Below are 15,796 nucleotides of genomic sequence, written 5' to 3' on the forward strand. Positions count from 1 at the left end.
TTTTTTTTGTTGTCTTTTTTACCTACAAACAGCAGTAATTGAGAAACTTTACCTAATTTCTGAAATCAGCTGTCATGGTAGAGGAAATACTGCTGTACTGCCATTTAAAATTCTACCCAAAATTATGTCCAAGTGTCGAACCAGGTGTCCACGCATCTCATTCAGCCTACGTTTCTGACTCTGGATTTTCAGAAACCTCATATTTATCTAGTTTCTCATTACCATAACTTCTCATCTAAAATAAACTAATCTCCTCACCTGTCATTCATCTTTGTCAAAATAGTATTAAAATATCATTGCCCACTCTTACGTAGTTACAGTTGTTTATAGCTACACTGCTTTGAAGGAAGACACTATTTAATTAGTGAACATGTGTCTCTAATGAGTTGCACAGGCAACCACTCATCTGGTCTCAAGTTACTTATTTCCTTGCTGTTGTGGAAACTATCACACCACTGGGGGTTTTTTCCCAGTGTTTATAAGCTTAAAGGTTACTAATGTCTGTTAAAATCTGCCCCCCAATACAGGCTAATGTCATTCCATGCAGTGACTTACAGTTCAATATAAAGCTTTGGTAAGTACCCATGGTGCAGCACTTATGTCATCTTTTCATTAAGAGGATTCCATTACTAAGTTTACTAAGTGACTAAGTTTAATGGATGTACCAGAGATCCTGTTTTTATATTTGGCCTCGCACAAGTAAAAGTTAGCAAAGGGAAGCCTCTTAGCTCCTTGAAAAAGGCAGCACTCCTTTCTCCAAGGGCAGAATTGGGATGCACCGTTATGAAGTCCTTGTTCACTTAACTCTCTACTGAAGTCAAGTGTAAGGAGTCATGTAATTTCCTTTGAAAGATACACCATTTTGACAAGTTGTCTAGATAAGCTAGGAGATGTCAATCTAGTCAAAATTTTTTGACATGTGGTCTTAAAAGTGTTATAATTTGGATCAAACAGTAAGTTAAAGACAAATTGCCATTCTAGCTTATGTATGTTATATATTTGTAGTTGTGCATTTGTATTACTTTAGCTTTAGAAAACAATCTCAACACTACAGATATTTTCAGGTGATTTTGTATAGTTAAATAGCCATAACAAATACATTATGGATAACTAACCCTAATTCAGTAGAAAATGTACCAGCACTTGTGCCAAAACATTAAAAGAACCTGTTTCACAGTAAATACTGTACTGTTTTAAAAGCATTCCTGCTCACTGCATTATTTTTTTAAAGTGCAGAAAAAATTTCAGCAGCTTCTCTAGGAGGGTAAAATATCCATATATTCCCAATGTTACTGACTGGTAGTGATGTCTTGCAAGTTAATATCCTGCTGACCTCTCCTTCAAATTTCTGTTAGTGGGACTCCTACCCAGACCCATCTCCTGACCTAACCTGCAGTTTGTTGCAGGCATTAAGACACTTCCTCTCAAGTACCATCTCCCAAATCACATGGAGCTTTAACAGAGAATTTTGTGCTAGCTATATTATTCAATAAATTCGTAGAAAGGCTATTATTAACCATTAAATTCTTCAGGGGTGCAGAATTGTTTCTATGGAACTCTTAAGTTTTGCTACAGAGGTACTGCTTTCACCATTATCAAATTCTGTCAGTTTGTTGTTGGGTTTTTTTAGTAAAGAGCAGTTTTCCTTGCAGCTGTCAGTTTACATCCTGTCTCTGTAATGAATCTGTTGGAGACTTAATTTTAGCACTGTGACATTATACCTTAGAAACTTCATCGTTGTTTGTTACTGTTAGCAGAGTGAAAAGGAATATTTTGTATTTTCAACACAAAAGACTCTTAGTTCTGTTTCTGGCTTCATTGCCACCTCCCTGTGACACTTCAGACAGGTCTGTGTATCTCTATAAAACTCAGTATGCTTACTATATTACATCCCTACTGTAAACTGTAATATTCCAACATATTTGAAGTACTATGCTGTGTATTGTAAGAACAGCAGCTATGATTACTGTTAAAATTCCAAATTCTAACTGACTGGTATTTTTAATAATGTTGTAGTATTTAATTGTTTGGGGTTGTTGCCTTCTGAAGAACAGCACAGTGCCTAGCAACTCATGTTAATACATACAGTATTCTTGTAATGGATGATTTCATCAGGGGAAGGACTATGACATTATTTATAGCTTTTACTCTGTTCGCTCAAAAGGAATTTTGCCATGCAAGCTCTGTTCAGCAGTTTCAGATTTTTCCTTTTCTGAGGATAAAAGATGTCCTTCTGTTTTTAAAACTGTATTTTCACAGAATTTAGAATTAAATTTGGGAAAAACTACAAGGCATTAATTTTCTTTCTGTGTTTCTGTGACAGAGGCGTAGACTTAAAGGTAGCATGGTTCCATGCAAAAAAATTGGATTCCTCAGTCTTTGGAATATCATATTTGGTTTGGGTGGCAAAGCTCCGAGTGAAAATCCCGTATTATATGCAATCACTAATTAACATTCTTTTCAAATGTTATTGTGAAAATGACAGTAAATTTTTTTCACATGAAACTGTATTAGAAAGATATAGAGAAGCTTTCCTTGACACCTTTCTTAGATCTTTTAACTAAGAAAGCTTTTGGTGTTAATAGGTTCAAGTTTGCCAGACTTAGAAATGAAGGGATCTAAATATATGTAATTGAAACATTCTCACCTAAAGCCACCATGATATGTGGCTGTATCAGTTGCCCTTTCCACAGTGGTATAAAGAGCCCCTAAAGCGGATTAATCAACCTTCCTTGCCCTACAAGCCTCATATTAACATCTTCATTATGAGCCATTGACCCAAACACGCGTACCTGCTAAGAGAGAAGTGGGGGCTGGACAACTTCATTAGCTGCTCATAAAGGAGACAGATGACAGTTTCTCCCAGAAGCCCCATTCCTTTCTGTAGGATAAGATTGGATTGAGGGTGCAGCTGCATCTTAGACTGACTAAATAGTATCAGCCTCACAAGGTCTCAGCTGGACTGATTTCTCCTGTAGTGACAGCTTTGGATTACCAGCAGTCCATCTGCCACTGCACTTCCACTGCCAATTAGATGATATACCCGTGACTTGGGAGAGCACTTGAATGGTTTATGAGCTACATGTTGCTAAAGAACCACTGCTTAGTGCCCTCGTTGCCCCAGTGTTCACAGAGCACAGTTAAATTAGCGCACTACTAAAGAACATTACGCTCCAGGTATATCTTCATGCATCCCACTAGTTATTCTACCCACCTTAAGGGGATAACCCAATTTCAGCAGCCCCTTAGGAAAAAAATTAGTTTCTTTCTTACATGACTTGAGTATTACCCATTCTGAGTTTTTAGTCAGTGACTTTTGTCGAGACAGATTTCTTCTTGTGGAAGAGAAGATAGACTTCTCTAAAAGGCTGACTAAAACCCCATGCAGCTGAATATTTTGAACTGCTGAGGTGTCTTGAATATTGCAAAAGTCTTGAAGGGGGGAATTGCTTGAAAAAGTGAAAGGCACATGATGGAGATGGAGTGTGGGTAGTGCTGAAAAAAATCATATGCAGGTTTGTGAATGCTCAGTACCTGCACTAGCACATATGTTGAACAGGCTGCTGCCTCTGTTGGGATACAAAAAGGCAAAATTCATTTATTCAAGTGAGGAAGTATAGGGCTGTGGTTCGAAAGTCAGTGTAAGCAAGAAACACTGTCTTGCGTAGAAGGTAATATACCCAGGTACTGAAGACGTACCTCACACTGCAGGATATACATAGGAGCTAGGTCTAGATGCTTATCTGTCTACCAGAACATCTGTACTAATACATGAAATTTTTAATCAGCAAGAAGCCTTTGGCTGTTTAGTATTCTGTTACTGGGCAGCAGCAAGCCAATGAATGAGTTGTATTAGATTAAGCCTATCAAAACATTTGCTTTGGGTTCTGCCCTACACTACTACATATATTTAGTTATATATTTACATATATACACGCATGTATGTAATGGAGATAATACATACAATATATTTACATATATTTAAATAGCAAATATGTTAAAGATAATTCCTGTAAGGAATGTTTTGGAGAACTTTAAACAATTTATTTTGAGTGTATTTTATGTCCTTATGCTAATAAAGCCAAATGCCTTAGTTTCTGTCCAGTGAGAGAGAGATCCATGGAGAGACCTAAACACTGTGAGGGAAAAATATTTCTTGTATTTAAAACTGTCGCAGTTACTATTGCTTTCTATTAACTTGAGCCTATGCCTAGTAGTAACTTGTTAGACTCTGTAGAAATCTGGGAATCTGCTTCCTTTGATGGGACTTGCAAGACAAAATTTCTAACCTCGTAATGAAACAAGTTATTTCATGTGGAAAATACCTGTCCTGTACCCAGCTACATCATTCGGTACATTCATCAGTACTGATCCACTGTGGGGCCAGGGATTTTCTGTGTGTGGAAGGAACTTCTTATGTGACAGGTTTACTTTCCAAGGCAGACGTCTGCCTGGCCATGCTTAAGGAGTTTAGAATATCATAGCAAATCTCAATGAAAGAGGATAGTGGGCAGAGAGGATGATGAAGCTACCACATAATAAATACATCTGCTGTACAGCTCTGCAATTCCTTATGCTGAGAACAACTCCAAAAATACGGTGAAAGTCTAGTTTGGGGAAAATCATCCTAGAACAAATTTGCATCAGTTTAACACTGCCTCTTGTCTTGGTTTGTGAAAGCAGAGGGATTCTGGGCACCTACCGTGCTCACCACCACTGGGAGTCTGAGGCTCTACTTAAAACTGACAGCTCTGGGATAAGAAGGTGTTTTCTTTCATCATTAGCCAGCCTTTTCTAAAATGATAATTAGTTTCAGGAAGAGAATTTCAAAATCTGTCGTGTATGTGTTTTCTGTGAAAAGCTTTCATGTTCATGTTGTCTGGCACTGCACATCACACAGCTACCTCCTCCTGAGCAGGCCCCAGTGTTGTCTCTTTAGTTCTGTATTCAGATCATATGGTAATATGGTGGGGGAAAAGGAGAAAAAGAAAAGCTGTTGAGACAAAGGGGAAGACTTGCAATGTCAAATGCAAAATATATCTTTTAAACAATAGGTTATAAATACAATATTCTTGTACCACGTGCAGAGTCTTTTAATACCAATCTACACAATACTATGGAGGAAATATATCTCTCTGTGAGCCCAACACAACACATCTCTCTCATTCATCTAAATTGTTTCTTTTAAGTTTAATCTCTTAAAATGAAGTCAGGTGTGTACATTAATTTGCATACAAAAGAACCTAGGTATTCTTGTTAACTGTAGATAAGTAAAATGGCATATATGCTAACAAAAGAGAAACTCCAGGTTCTGTTTAAATTTTCATTTACTGTTCTTAATAAAGTTAGCTACGAAAATGAAATTTTTTTTTGTGGGGAAAAAAGTATCATCAGGCAAAAGGAAAGGTTTGAAATTTTCCTGTGACCACACATTTCAGAAGAGGATCTCTTCAGAAACTTCAAATAATTCATTTCAATAAAGTTGAAATAGTGTAAGAGAAAGTGTTTAAAGTAGTGTAACGTCATTTTACATTTATGTACAATTAATGTAGCAGAAGTTAATGCAAATCAAACACAATGGAAACCAGAATATTTCATCTTCATTAAAATGAGAACATGTATATTATTAATACCTTATTAGAAAATCAAAATATAATTTGCCTTTTTTCATGGAAAATTATCCCATTCTCATTATACAGTTCAATGTGAATATAATTAGCTCTGTAATGAAAAAGCTTTATTGATAAAAATATTTACATAAGCTTTGTTCCTTAAGTTAGAATGGTGGTTTAGTACATGCGGCAGAAAAAAATAATTAAAAAAATGAAGTAAATAACTTAAAAGAATCTATATCTATCATCATATTTAATTATTTAACTGTATGTAATTTTGCTAGTTTTATCCTGTATTGGTTCTGACTGTGCATGTCACATGTAGGACTAGTCATTCCAGAGAAGGGGCACAGTTCAGGATGGTGTTGAAATCAATAATCCTTTAAATCCCTACAGCTTCCTTTTATGAAAAAAAGCCCTATTACCAGAACATTTAATGGGAATCCTAGAGTAATTTGTATCAGAAGGAAGCTTGAGAGATCACCTTTTCTGACCTCCTGCTCAAAGCAGACTTAAAGCAAATCAGCTGGCTCAAGACGTTGTCTGGCAGGGTTTGGAGTCTCTCCAAAGATGGAGATGCCACCTTCTTTGAGCACCTGCTCCACTCTTTGGCTACCCCGATGGTGACAAAAGTTTTACTAAAATGTAATAGGAATTTCCCGAGTTGCAACTTGTATCTAGCGTATCTTGTCCTCTCACCATGCGTGTAGAGTTTAGCCCTGTCTCCTCTATCCTCTCCCATTATGTAGTTAAAAATAGCAGTAAGGTCCCCTGTAAGCCTTCACTGCTCCCGGCTGAACAAGCACAGCTCGCTCAGTCTCTCCTCAGTCAGGGTTTGTCTATCGAGAGACATCCAGGTTCAATTCCCTTCTCAGTTGGGTGATATTTAAAAGTCCATTTCCTTTCCTATCAGAAGGTCCTAATCCCCTGGTGGGTTATATGTGTTTTTTAATAGGAAGACTTCTCCAAAACCTTTATAAATACACTGCTTTGAAAAGACGAATTAGAAAATGACTGGATCAGAGAGTATGACTTACTGGTTTAGTGAGCAGGGCCATCAGCTAAAAGAGAGACCTGGATGCTGGTCTGCTCCTTTTTAACTTAAGACTACAGCAATATTTTTTGGTTGTAATGCAGTCATGTCACCCCTCATCTCTCTACCCTGATTTAGGTGCTCCCAGCTGCTCTGGGTGTCCTCTTTTCTTCCTGGGAAGAGGTTTTATAGCATTCCTCGCTATAGCAGACCTCTCAGCTGCCGGGCTGTCCTCTTTTCTTCCTGGGAAGAAATGACAAGCACATAACAGTTTCTTGTCACTCTCTGATTTTTGGCCTTTAAGCGTTCCAGCTGGACTACTGAGTTCCGCCCTGTGCTTGTAAAGAATTTGCCATACTTTGGCATCTCCCATATTCTAAGTGGCATCCTGATCCTCGTCCTGTAAGTAGTTCCACATGGCTGCTTTAATTGTGTAAGCAAATCTGTTGGCTAAGTCTTTAGTGAACTGAACAGATTCATAAGCATTTGCCTTTTAATTAATTTGTGGGGAAAAAAGCAAGGTGTTAATATTGTGTGTATTTTTCTTATACAACCTTACAGTTCAGGAGAACCTATAGGTCAATTAAATTTTGTATTCACTATTTTCTTGATTCATTTGGGGATCATAGAAATCAAAAACCATATTTAAATTCATATTGCAAAATTGTTAAATTTTGAAACAAATTCAGAGAATTTGTGGCTTTTCATTTTTCCTTCCTTAGTTCTGTTGAGTAGAATGGGATATTTTATTGCCTGGTTCATTCCTTACAGTAATCAAGGTCATGGTCAAAATTAGATAATGGTAAATTTTGAAAAATATTTCTGCTCACATCTCATTGCTGTTTTATTCTCCTGTTGGGGGGCAGGGAAATGGAATTTTTTTTTTTAGTGTGTGGGTGCATATTTCTGAAGACCAAGACCAGTGACTAACTTGATCCAGAAATAGTGCAGCCAGGAGCTCTGCAGACACATAGCTGTGTCAAAGCTTCTCAAATTCCTTTTTTACTACCATAGCCTAAAGCCTTCCCTGAAGAGACTGTCAATCATACTAAAATGCATCGAGGTCTTCTTAGGTGGACAAACAAGAACTAAACTGTAACCGCAAAATTAACTTTCTCGGTGAGTTAAGAGAAGAGTCAGCCCATTCCAAATAAATGTTACATTAATCTGATGCGTCACATAGCTCCAGTTTTTTCGCACTGTCCGTCAGTCACCGGTGCTTCCCCTCAACCACTGCATCAGCAAAGAAAATCTGTCAGTGTGATGCCTCCTTTGATCTGAGGGGTTCTTGGGTTTGATGCTACAACCTTGACTTGCAGAGACTCAGATAACCTGATGCAGGAGTTCACACAAAACGAAAGATAAGAAACAAATAAGCACAGTTTTTAATTATGTCACTATAAGCAAATCCCAAAGCACATGCTGAATACCTAAATTCAAGAAAAAACTTAGCAGCAAGAGTAGGTAAGCAGTGTGTCTCTGACTGCAGCTGTATCTTACTTTTCCATTGCCTTTTGTTTGTCATTTCCCATTCCCCTCCATATTTTCTTTCTCTCTTTTGTCATCCACTGTTCCTTAAGTCATGCCGTACTTTCCCTGTGAGGTATCAATGATACTTGGAAAATGGGATGCAGCCAAATAACTTTTCTTCTTGTTTTGATCTCATGTGATGCTAATGAACCAATCTACTAATAACAACAAAGTGCAGGAAGACCGTTAAAGTTCTAATATGCAATGAGTAAAAAGTCAAGTAAAAAGCACAGAAAATCAAACCTCTTTTTGTTTGCGCTGGCATAAATCAAAACCATTTTCCTTAACCTCTACCTTCATTTAAAAAGTTTATACTCATGTTGCACTCAGTTCTTGTAACTCTGTAAGTTAGATGAATCCTCCCACACACCCTTTTACTCATATTCCTTTCTCCTTCTCCCTTTCTAGCCAGTCCTGCTAGTGTTGGGATGCCTTCGTGGTCTCCCAGTACTAGTTCTGGTGTTACTGAAAGTGCTTCTAAAGTCTCTGTGGCAAAAATGAAAGCCACAGTGAATGAAAGGGGAGAAGCTGAAATCCTGTGGTACCGGGAACACTGTTCTAAAAATCTGAGCAGCATCACAGCGGGTTTTTTTAAGTTTATTCTTTTGTCTTTATCAAAGGGCTTATGACCCTTGGCTATAGTCAAATATTTAGAATCTCTACATCAGTCTTCCATACTGTTGTAGCTGTACTTTATCGTGAAGTCAGTACCAAATATGTTGGACTTCTTGGGACAAAGAAGGATTTTATAATTTAATACAGGTTTACATACTAAGAGATCCTAGGCAAGGAACAACACAATTCAGTGGGATTCCCCCTACCTTTGTCTTTTTTAATTCTCTTGACAGTTACTTTACCTGTGGTTGTTCTCTAGAAATGCTAGTTCCTGAAGTGGAGACAACTTGTTAAGCACTGTATTAAGTGCTGCTACTTCTTGCTGCAAAATGTAGTGCCTTTAAAAATATTTGTCCTAACTTTATTTCCTGTCAGATTGTTGACAATACACAGATTAATGTTGTAAGTGTTGTAAAGGCAAATAAAGTGTTTATATCCTGTTTCTTGCATAATCTGTCCAGGTATTGTTAATATAATACAAAATTGCATCAAATTTTTGATTAAAAGTCCACCGGACTTAACATGTCTGTGACAGTGGGCGGTGACAAACCTTCAGATGAATACAGGAACAGAGCAAAGATAAGGTAATGCATTCACTGTCCTCCGCTCAGACCTTAATCAATTTTTCTTTTGCCAGTATTTACTTTTGGTATCTTTAGAGTCCTGTGGTGATGTGTTCCATAATTATCTGGTTTGTGTGAAAGTATTTACTTTTACATTTAGAAAAGTATTCTGTATACCCGCTGGTTCTGGTTCTTACATTGTTGAGAAATAGTATTTTTCTTAATTTCTTACTTTTCTCCATGCTTTTCTTTTTTATATAATTTTATTGTATTCCCACTTTTTTAAACTGGGAACTCCTTATCTATATAAAGATTAGCACTATTCTGGTAGGATCTGTCCTTTTGATCTTCCCATCACTTCTCTGTATATGTACTCTAGTTTGAGAAAGCCTTTTTTGGATAGACACACAGCAGAACTGCGTGCAGTGTTCAAATTGTGGGAGCTCCATAGATTTATTCAGGGGCTTAATGAGTTTTTCCATTTTGTTCTCTATTCCTAATCTAATAATTTCTGACTTCTTTTTGCCTTTTTAACTACACATAACACTGAACTTTGGTCTTCAGAGAATCAGTGACTACCAAATTTCTTTCTTCTGTTGTTTATGAAATCATTTAGGTCCACTATTCTGTGTATATAGTTATTATTTTTCCCATATGCATTACTTTTTATCTATCAACGAGTTTTATTTTAAGTGAATATCTAGTTACTCTATCTCATGAGATAAATTTGTAACTTTTTAACCCTATTTCTAGTGTTTCTATCAATTAAAAACTGTGATCTCCAAAGCCATTGTGGACAACAATCTTATCCACCCATTTTCCAGATCAGTGTGTATATGGTGAACAGTACAAATCCCAGCACACACTTTCATAGGATACTCACTAGTAAAGTATCATTGTGAAAAATGACAGTTTAGTCTTACCCTTTGTATTGTATCTTTTTAACCAGCTATTATTCTACTAAAGGACCTTTCTGAGTATATTTTAAATTCTTTCAGGGGTTTGGTGAGCAAGCTGTTAAAAGCTTTTGTAACTACATATGCACCAATCAGTGGGTTTCATTAAAGCCCCCAATCCTTTATCAGAACCATTAATGTGACCTGTACACAGAGAAGTAAAATTTGAAACAGTATGTAATACAAGCAGCTGCTTTATCTTAAGTTACAATAAGTGCAATAGCCTCAGTCACCATTTTATTATTTTTTTATAATATGTAAATGTAACTGCTGTTACATTCTTCTGACTATGGTAGTGTCCCGTTGTGCCTCATGCTTTGTTCCTAGTGCTTTATAAAAACGAAGGGAAAAGGGAGGCTGGGTCCCAAAGAATTTGCTATATAGTCAAGACAGGACAGAGAATATGGATGCAGGTAGCTAAGTGGAAAATGAGCAAACCAGAGGCTGATAATGTAGAAGCAAGTTAACATTCTTGGTTTTGGCATGTTGGAGTGTTTGAGAGAGAAACCACAGAGAAGGAGGATTTTGAGAAAGGTGTTGAGTCAGGCTCGCAGAAGTTTTACAAGCTGATACTTTTAACTGGACGGGACTGTACAAGAAAAAGATGCAACATTGAAGAGTTTCAGGGTTGCAGATAAAATGGGGGCAAATTGTGATGAAGCTTTTAGCTTATTAATTTCCCTAGGCTGGTTTAATTAATATTTCTGTCAGAACAGAGTAAATAATACCTAAAATCCCACACAATTTGGTGTGGGAGTCCGCGTGTTCATCTTCTCTGCATTTTACCATATATTTACCAGCTCACTTCTCACAATTTCTTGTGCCTTAAAATACCAACAATTTCTAGCTAGTCTTGAGATTGTTCTGAATATCAGGCTCCTCTTTTCTGAGACTGGTATAGTATATTCTCTTTCCTTATAGAGTGATGATAATACTATTTGTATGGTAAGCTGATTGTTTTTGCTTTCCCTACATAAAGAATTTCATCCTAGGTAATCACTGTGGGAGCTTCCATCTGTTTTCTTTTTTCCTTTGGTTGTAGATCTTGTTTTCTTTAAGTGTCTGTGAAGTGTCTTTTCCGTGAGTGAAAATGATCAAATATTTAAGTTTTTTTTCCCAAAAAATTTGCTTCAAATCTAAGAGTATGAGTGGTGATGGTTATGTGAAGTTCTATGGTTTTGTAAGTTTTTTAAATCTTGCATGGCTAGAGCCTCCCAGGGACCAAGAGATCCAAGGAATGGATGAGTTGCAGAGACTGCAACACTTTCAGCAATTTCTGAAAACTGCAGATGTGAAAAATGTTATATTCAGCTAAAGTTTACTTGACTAAGTCCAGTGGGTGTTTTTGTTCACAGAACAAAAGTCTGGCTGGTATTGCTCTCTTCCTGTAACAGTTGTTTCAGATTTGAACTTTTCCCGCAAGACCTACTTCTAGAATTAGATTCAGATTGAGAAGTACTGTACAGTTGTTACTGCCATAAAAACAATCTGCTATAGCTTGATTATGGGACCAAAACCAAAAATGAAGGAAATGAGAAAAATGTGAGTGTAATTTCTTTAAGAAGATTAGCAGACTTTTTATAAAAGTCAAGCCTCATATTATTGGTGTAATGAGCAAGAACTCTGGCTTTCCTTGGGAAGGAAACAAATTTTACTATAAAATAAAGGACATTAGCTGGAACAGCAGATGCTTCAGATGTACACCCTACAGAGCATAGGGTATTTTGTAATCCCACTTGAGTAGCTGATACCATATATTTTGCCACCTTGTGGATTTTCAGATATGGATCAATATCACTAAGTGGTGATTGTCCTGGTAGCATTACTTTAAAAAAATGTTAAGGAAGGTTTGTTACCTGTTCACCAGTACATCGTTCACATGCAAAAGGTTTTGGAGAAAGTGCTGAGCTTGTGAGATGGACGGCAATTAAAGGCTTTGTGAATAGAAATAGTACTCACAGGTCCGCTGATGGGCAAGGGAAGGCCACTATATACTGCAGTTTCCTGGCTTTAGTGAGTATGTAGCATCTACATAGCTAACTGGATTGGCAACTGGTTAAAGAGAAGCTGCTGATTCCAGCCTGAAGAGAGGGAAGTCTTGTGAAGAAAATCTGCTTCTGCATGCCTTCCTGAAGCTTTGCTCTAGTGCTGAATTGTCCTGAAATAGTTTCCTATGGTCTGCACAGCCGTGAAATAAAATAAGTACAATATGTACCTTACGGAAGTTTCAGTGACCACACTGTGGATGCTGTCGTTGTCACTGTTCAGTTTCTAGTTTCATAACCCAGCTAAGCTAGGAATTGCCCAATGGTTGGCAGGTAGTGGGTGTAGCTGTGTGTGCTTTCAGCTAAAGAGGATCAGAAGGGGAGGCGTGCATGACTTACTGTCTTGCCATCAGAGCTAAGGGTGGAAAGAGGGGAAAGTATATCCATTTGATGTCATCTCTTTGATAAGCCTGTCCTTATAAAAGACTTCCATTAAGTTGTTCATACATTAGGAGATACATCTCAGATTCTACATTAAGTAATATATTACTCATTCATTACTATTAGATATGAAGGAGGAGGGAGACTAGAGAATGCAAAGGTATAACAGTTTTGTTTTACTTATGATACTTGAGCGAAATTTTGCTGACTGATATAAAAGGGTTCAGACTAGATTATGTAATGGTCCCTTCTGTGTTTATGCGCTGTTAGGCGAGAAAGGACTAGTTTTATTATCAAGTCTACCAAGTAAATTAGTATTGATCAGAAAGGGACTTGAATTGTTAAGTTCCTCCATTTAATTTCCTTAAATAAAAAAATAAATTAAAATCTAGAAGCAAAACCTTTGTTTATGATTTATTTTTCTGTCCACCAATGATATTCCAAATGACAAAATCAGAAGTTAAACATCTACAGGAACAATATGACTTGTTACTGTTTATCTTCTACTCTTTCTTAGCTGGACTGTAATATTAATATTACTAAATTTTGAAATCCATAAAAACAAGCATTTATTGAGACTTTTTGTTGCACATCTAAATGCTTAGTGTAGTAAAGTCCCACAGGTGTCTGCCATCCAACTGACCATAAGTGCTCTCCTCAGCATCAGTCAAAATCTAGTGTGTTCATGGTGGCTCAAGCTAATGCAGGTGACTTCTGAGCTGGGATGAGCAGAGAGGTACACACTACTCATTACTGCAGGTACTGTAGGAGGTTTTTAAGCAGAGCACTTCCATCTATCCCTGTCAGTCATGTGGACGTGCCCTCATGAATGGAGTGGTAATCCAGCAGCTGACTGAGGGCCAAATGTGACCCTTAATACTTCCACGTGCAATGACCCAATACCATGCCTGCACTTACTATTACTACTTCTTTTAAGAGCAAGGTTTTAGTTTCAAAGGCCTTTCAACTTTAGTCACGGACTAAGATACTGCTGAACTTGGTACTGTCTCAGTACAGAACACAACCATAGCTCCTGCCCAAATGGCTTGTTGGTGTATAGACGGGGAACGTTGGGAGAGTCTGAGGCAGTGCTGATCAGCATAGCAAGCAGTAATAGCAATAACACACAGCGTGTTGCAGTAACAGTAACACGAAGTGTGTCTGCAGGCAGTGACTGGAAGCAGAATAGTGAACTAACAGTAGGGAGGTTTAAAGAAAGCTCCTACCCTGTGACATGAGGGGAGACAAACGCGCTTGTTTGAGAATCCAGTGAAGGCTAGTATAAAATATTGGTCTGTGGTGGGCATCATTTTTTCATACTGCTTGAGAAAAAAAGAATTCGTGTGGCTAATTCTCCTGAAATCAAGAGTGACAGAAAATAGTCTTTAAAAATGCAAGTCAGTTTAAAATGTCACTTGCTTGTGCAAAGTCTGTTAAGAGATCAAACATACTCTACAGTATGATACAAACCAGTTAGCTGTGCTATATGGTGTCTCAATGAAACAGCTCCAGACAGTTTTATACATGTGAAGTGAAAATTGTTACTGACTTGTTCATTCCAGTTAAATCTTCTCTCCTATCATTGTTATTTGTATGTTTAAACAGGTGTAGCCTCTGATGCAATAGCTTACATCACCTTTGTGTCCAAGTAGTCCCCTTTAATTCAGTGGTGGTCCCCGAGGGTTAAGGTGCTGTTCACTGTAAGTCAGGGCATTGGCAACTATCCCTTGATTATCAGATGCCTTTGAAAGACATGAGTGTGAAATCAATTTAAGTTTTCAGGAATGGAGAAATAATTGTAAATGTTACTTAATAATGTAGTTACAAACTGCAGTGCTGATCTAAACAACATGAAGGCTGTGTGCTCACTAAGACTTGATTTCTTTTTTTTTTTTTCCCCCTCAACATTTATTTCTTAAGAAAATTGGCTAAAAAGCGGAAAGAGACATTGAGTAGCACACGGCAGGAAATGACAGTGATGGTGAATTCAATGGATAAAAGCTACACTGAGCAAGGCACCAACTGTGACGAAGCTTTCTCTTTCATGGACACGCACAATCTAAATGGGAGATGTAAGTTGGTTTTTTTTCTTTTTCCTTTTCTTTTCTTTTTCTTTTTTGGAAGGTGGAAGAAAGGTGCAAATGATTTTTAAAATATTCCTCATTACTCAGTCATGGAAAATCCATAGGACCCAAAGTTTCTCACTGTGCAGCACATTACAGTGTGTATTCAAATGAGCAAGACAGTCAGACATCAAGAATAGACTTCTTTAAAAATAATAAGGATAATTGGGCTTTTTTCTGTTCATCCTTTTCTTCTGCAGAAGAGCAAAGACATTACCGAAACAGCTGTGGTTTTCTCTTTCACCAGTCTCTGTCATGCTAAAAATTTTATATCCCTTATGCTGTCCCAAGTCTTTCAATACTTCCCCTGCTCACTTCGGTTTTTTGTAGGCAAAATTTATTTTTTTAATGTCATAACTTAATAGTGGTGATCTGATTGTCTTGTTATTTCCAGTTCTAGAAGATGGTCTTTCTGTATCTTGTGCAAAGAATTATCTGCTCTGCAATTTTATAAGAGATTCTCTAATATTCTGGCTGTTCTTGGATTTACCATAAAAATAAATAAAATTTCAGATATAACATTTTCCCATATTAGAATTTTAGTCAAGCACTCGCTCTTGTCATGGGGTTAGCACTAAGCAAAGACCAGGAAAAATTGTAGGTTTTTATAATTGTTAAAAAGAATGAAAAAATAATAACTGTGTTCAAAAACTTTCCTGTTTCTTATGGTTCCTAAGGAATCTCAGTTTTTCTTGTATACTGGTGTTTTTTAACATCTTTAGAATTTGTCAAAGATTGAATTTTGTTTCAAGTACTAACAGTATGCAAGGCCCAACTCCCAGTCTTTAATAATATGCTTAAGAACTTATCTTTGATGAGCTGAATTGTACAAACAGTCTGTGAGTTTTATACAGGGAGACTTCTCTCAGCAGCATTAGGCTCAGGATTTACAATGTTAATTCACATTTCAGTTACTTTTGAAATTGCTTTGAAATAGA

At 37.1% G+C, this 15,796-nt stretch overlaps 1 protein-coding gene across 8 annotated transcripts in view; it reads left to right on the forward strand.

The window, feature by feature from the left end:
* The window catches only part of PTPRM (protein tyrosine phosphatase receptor type M), a 480,832-nt gene that overhangs the window by 366,956 nt on the left and 98,080 nt on the right, over positions 1 to 15,796 (forward strand). For all 8 annotated transcript variants that reach the window (XM_080378965.1, XM_080378966.1, XM_080378970.1 and 5 more), the window contains one exon: positions 14,656 to 14,807. In XM_080378965.1, the coding sequence (XP_080235091.1) occupies positions 14,656 to 14,807 (152 nt within the window). The remainder of the gene's footprint in view (positions 1 to 14,655; positions 14,808 to 15,796) is intronic.

Source organism: Falco punctatus (assembly GCF_963210335.1).
Source record: "Falco punctatus genome assembly, chromosome: 3".
NCBI classification, from domain to species: domain Eukaryota; kingdom Metazoa; phylum Chordata; class Aves; order Falconiformes; family Falconidae; genus Falco; species Falco punctatus.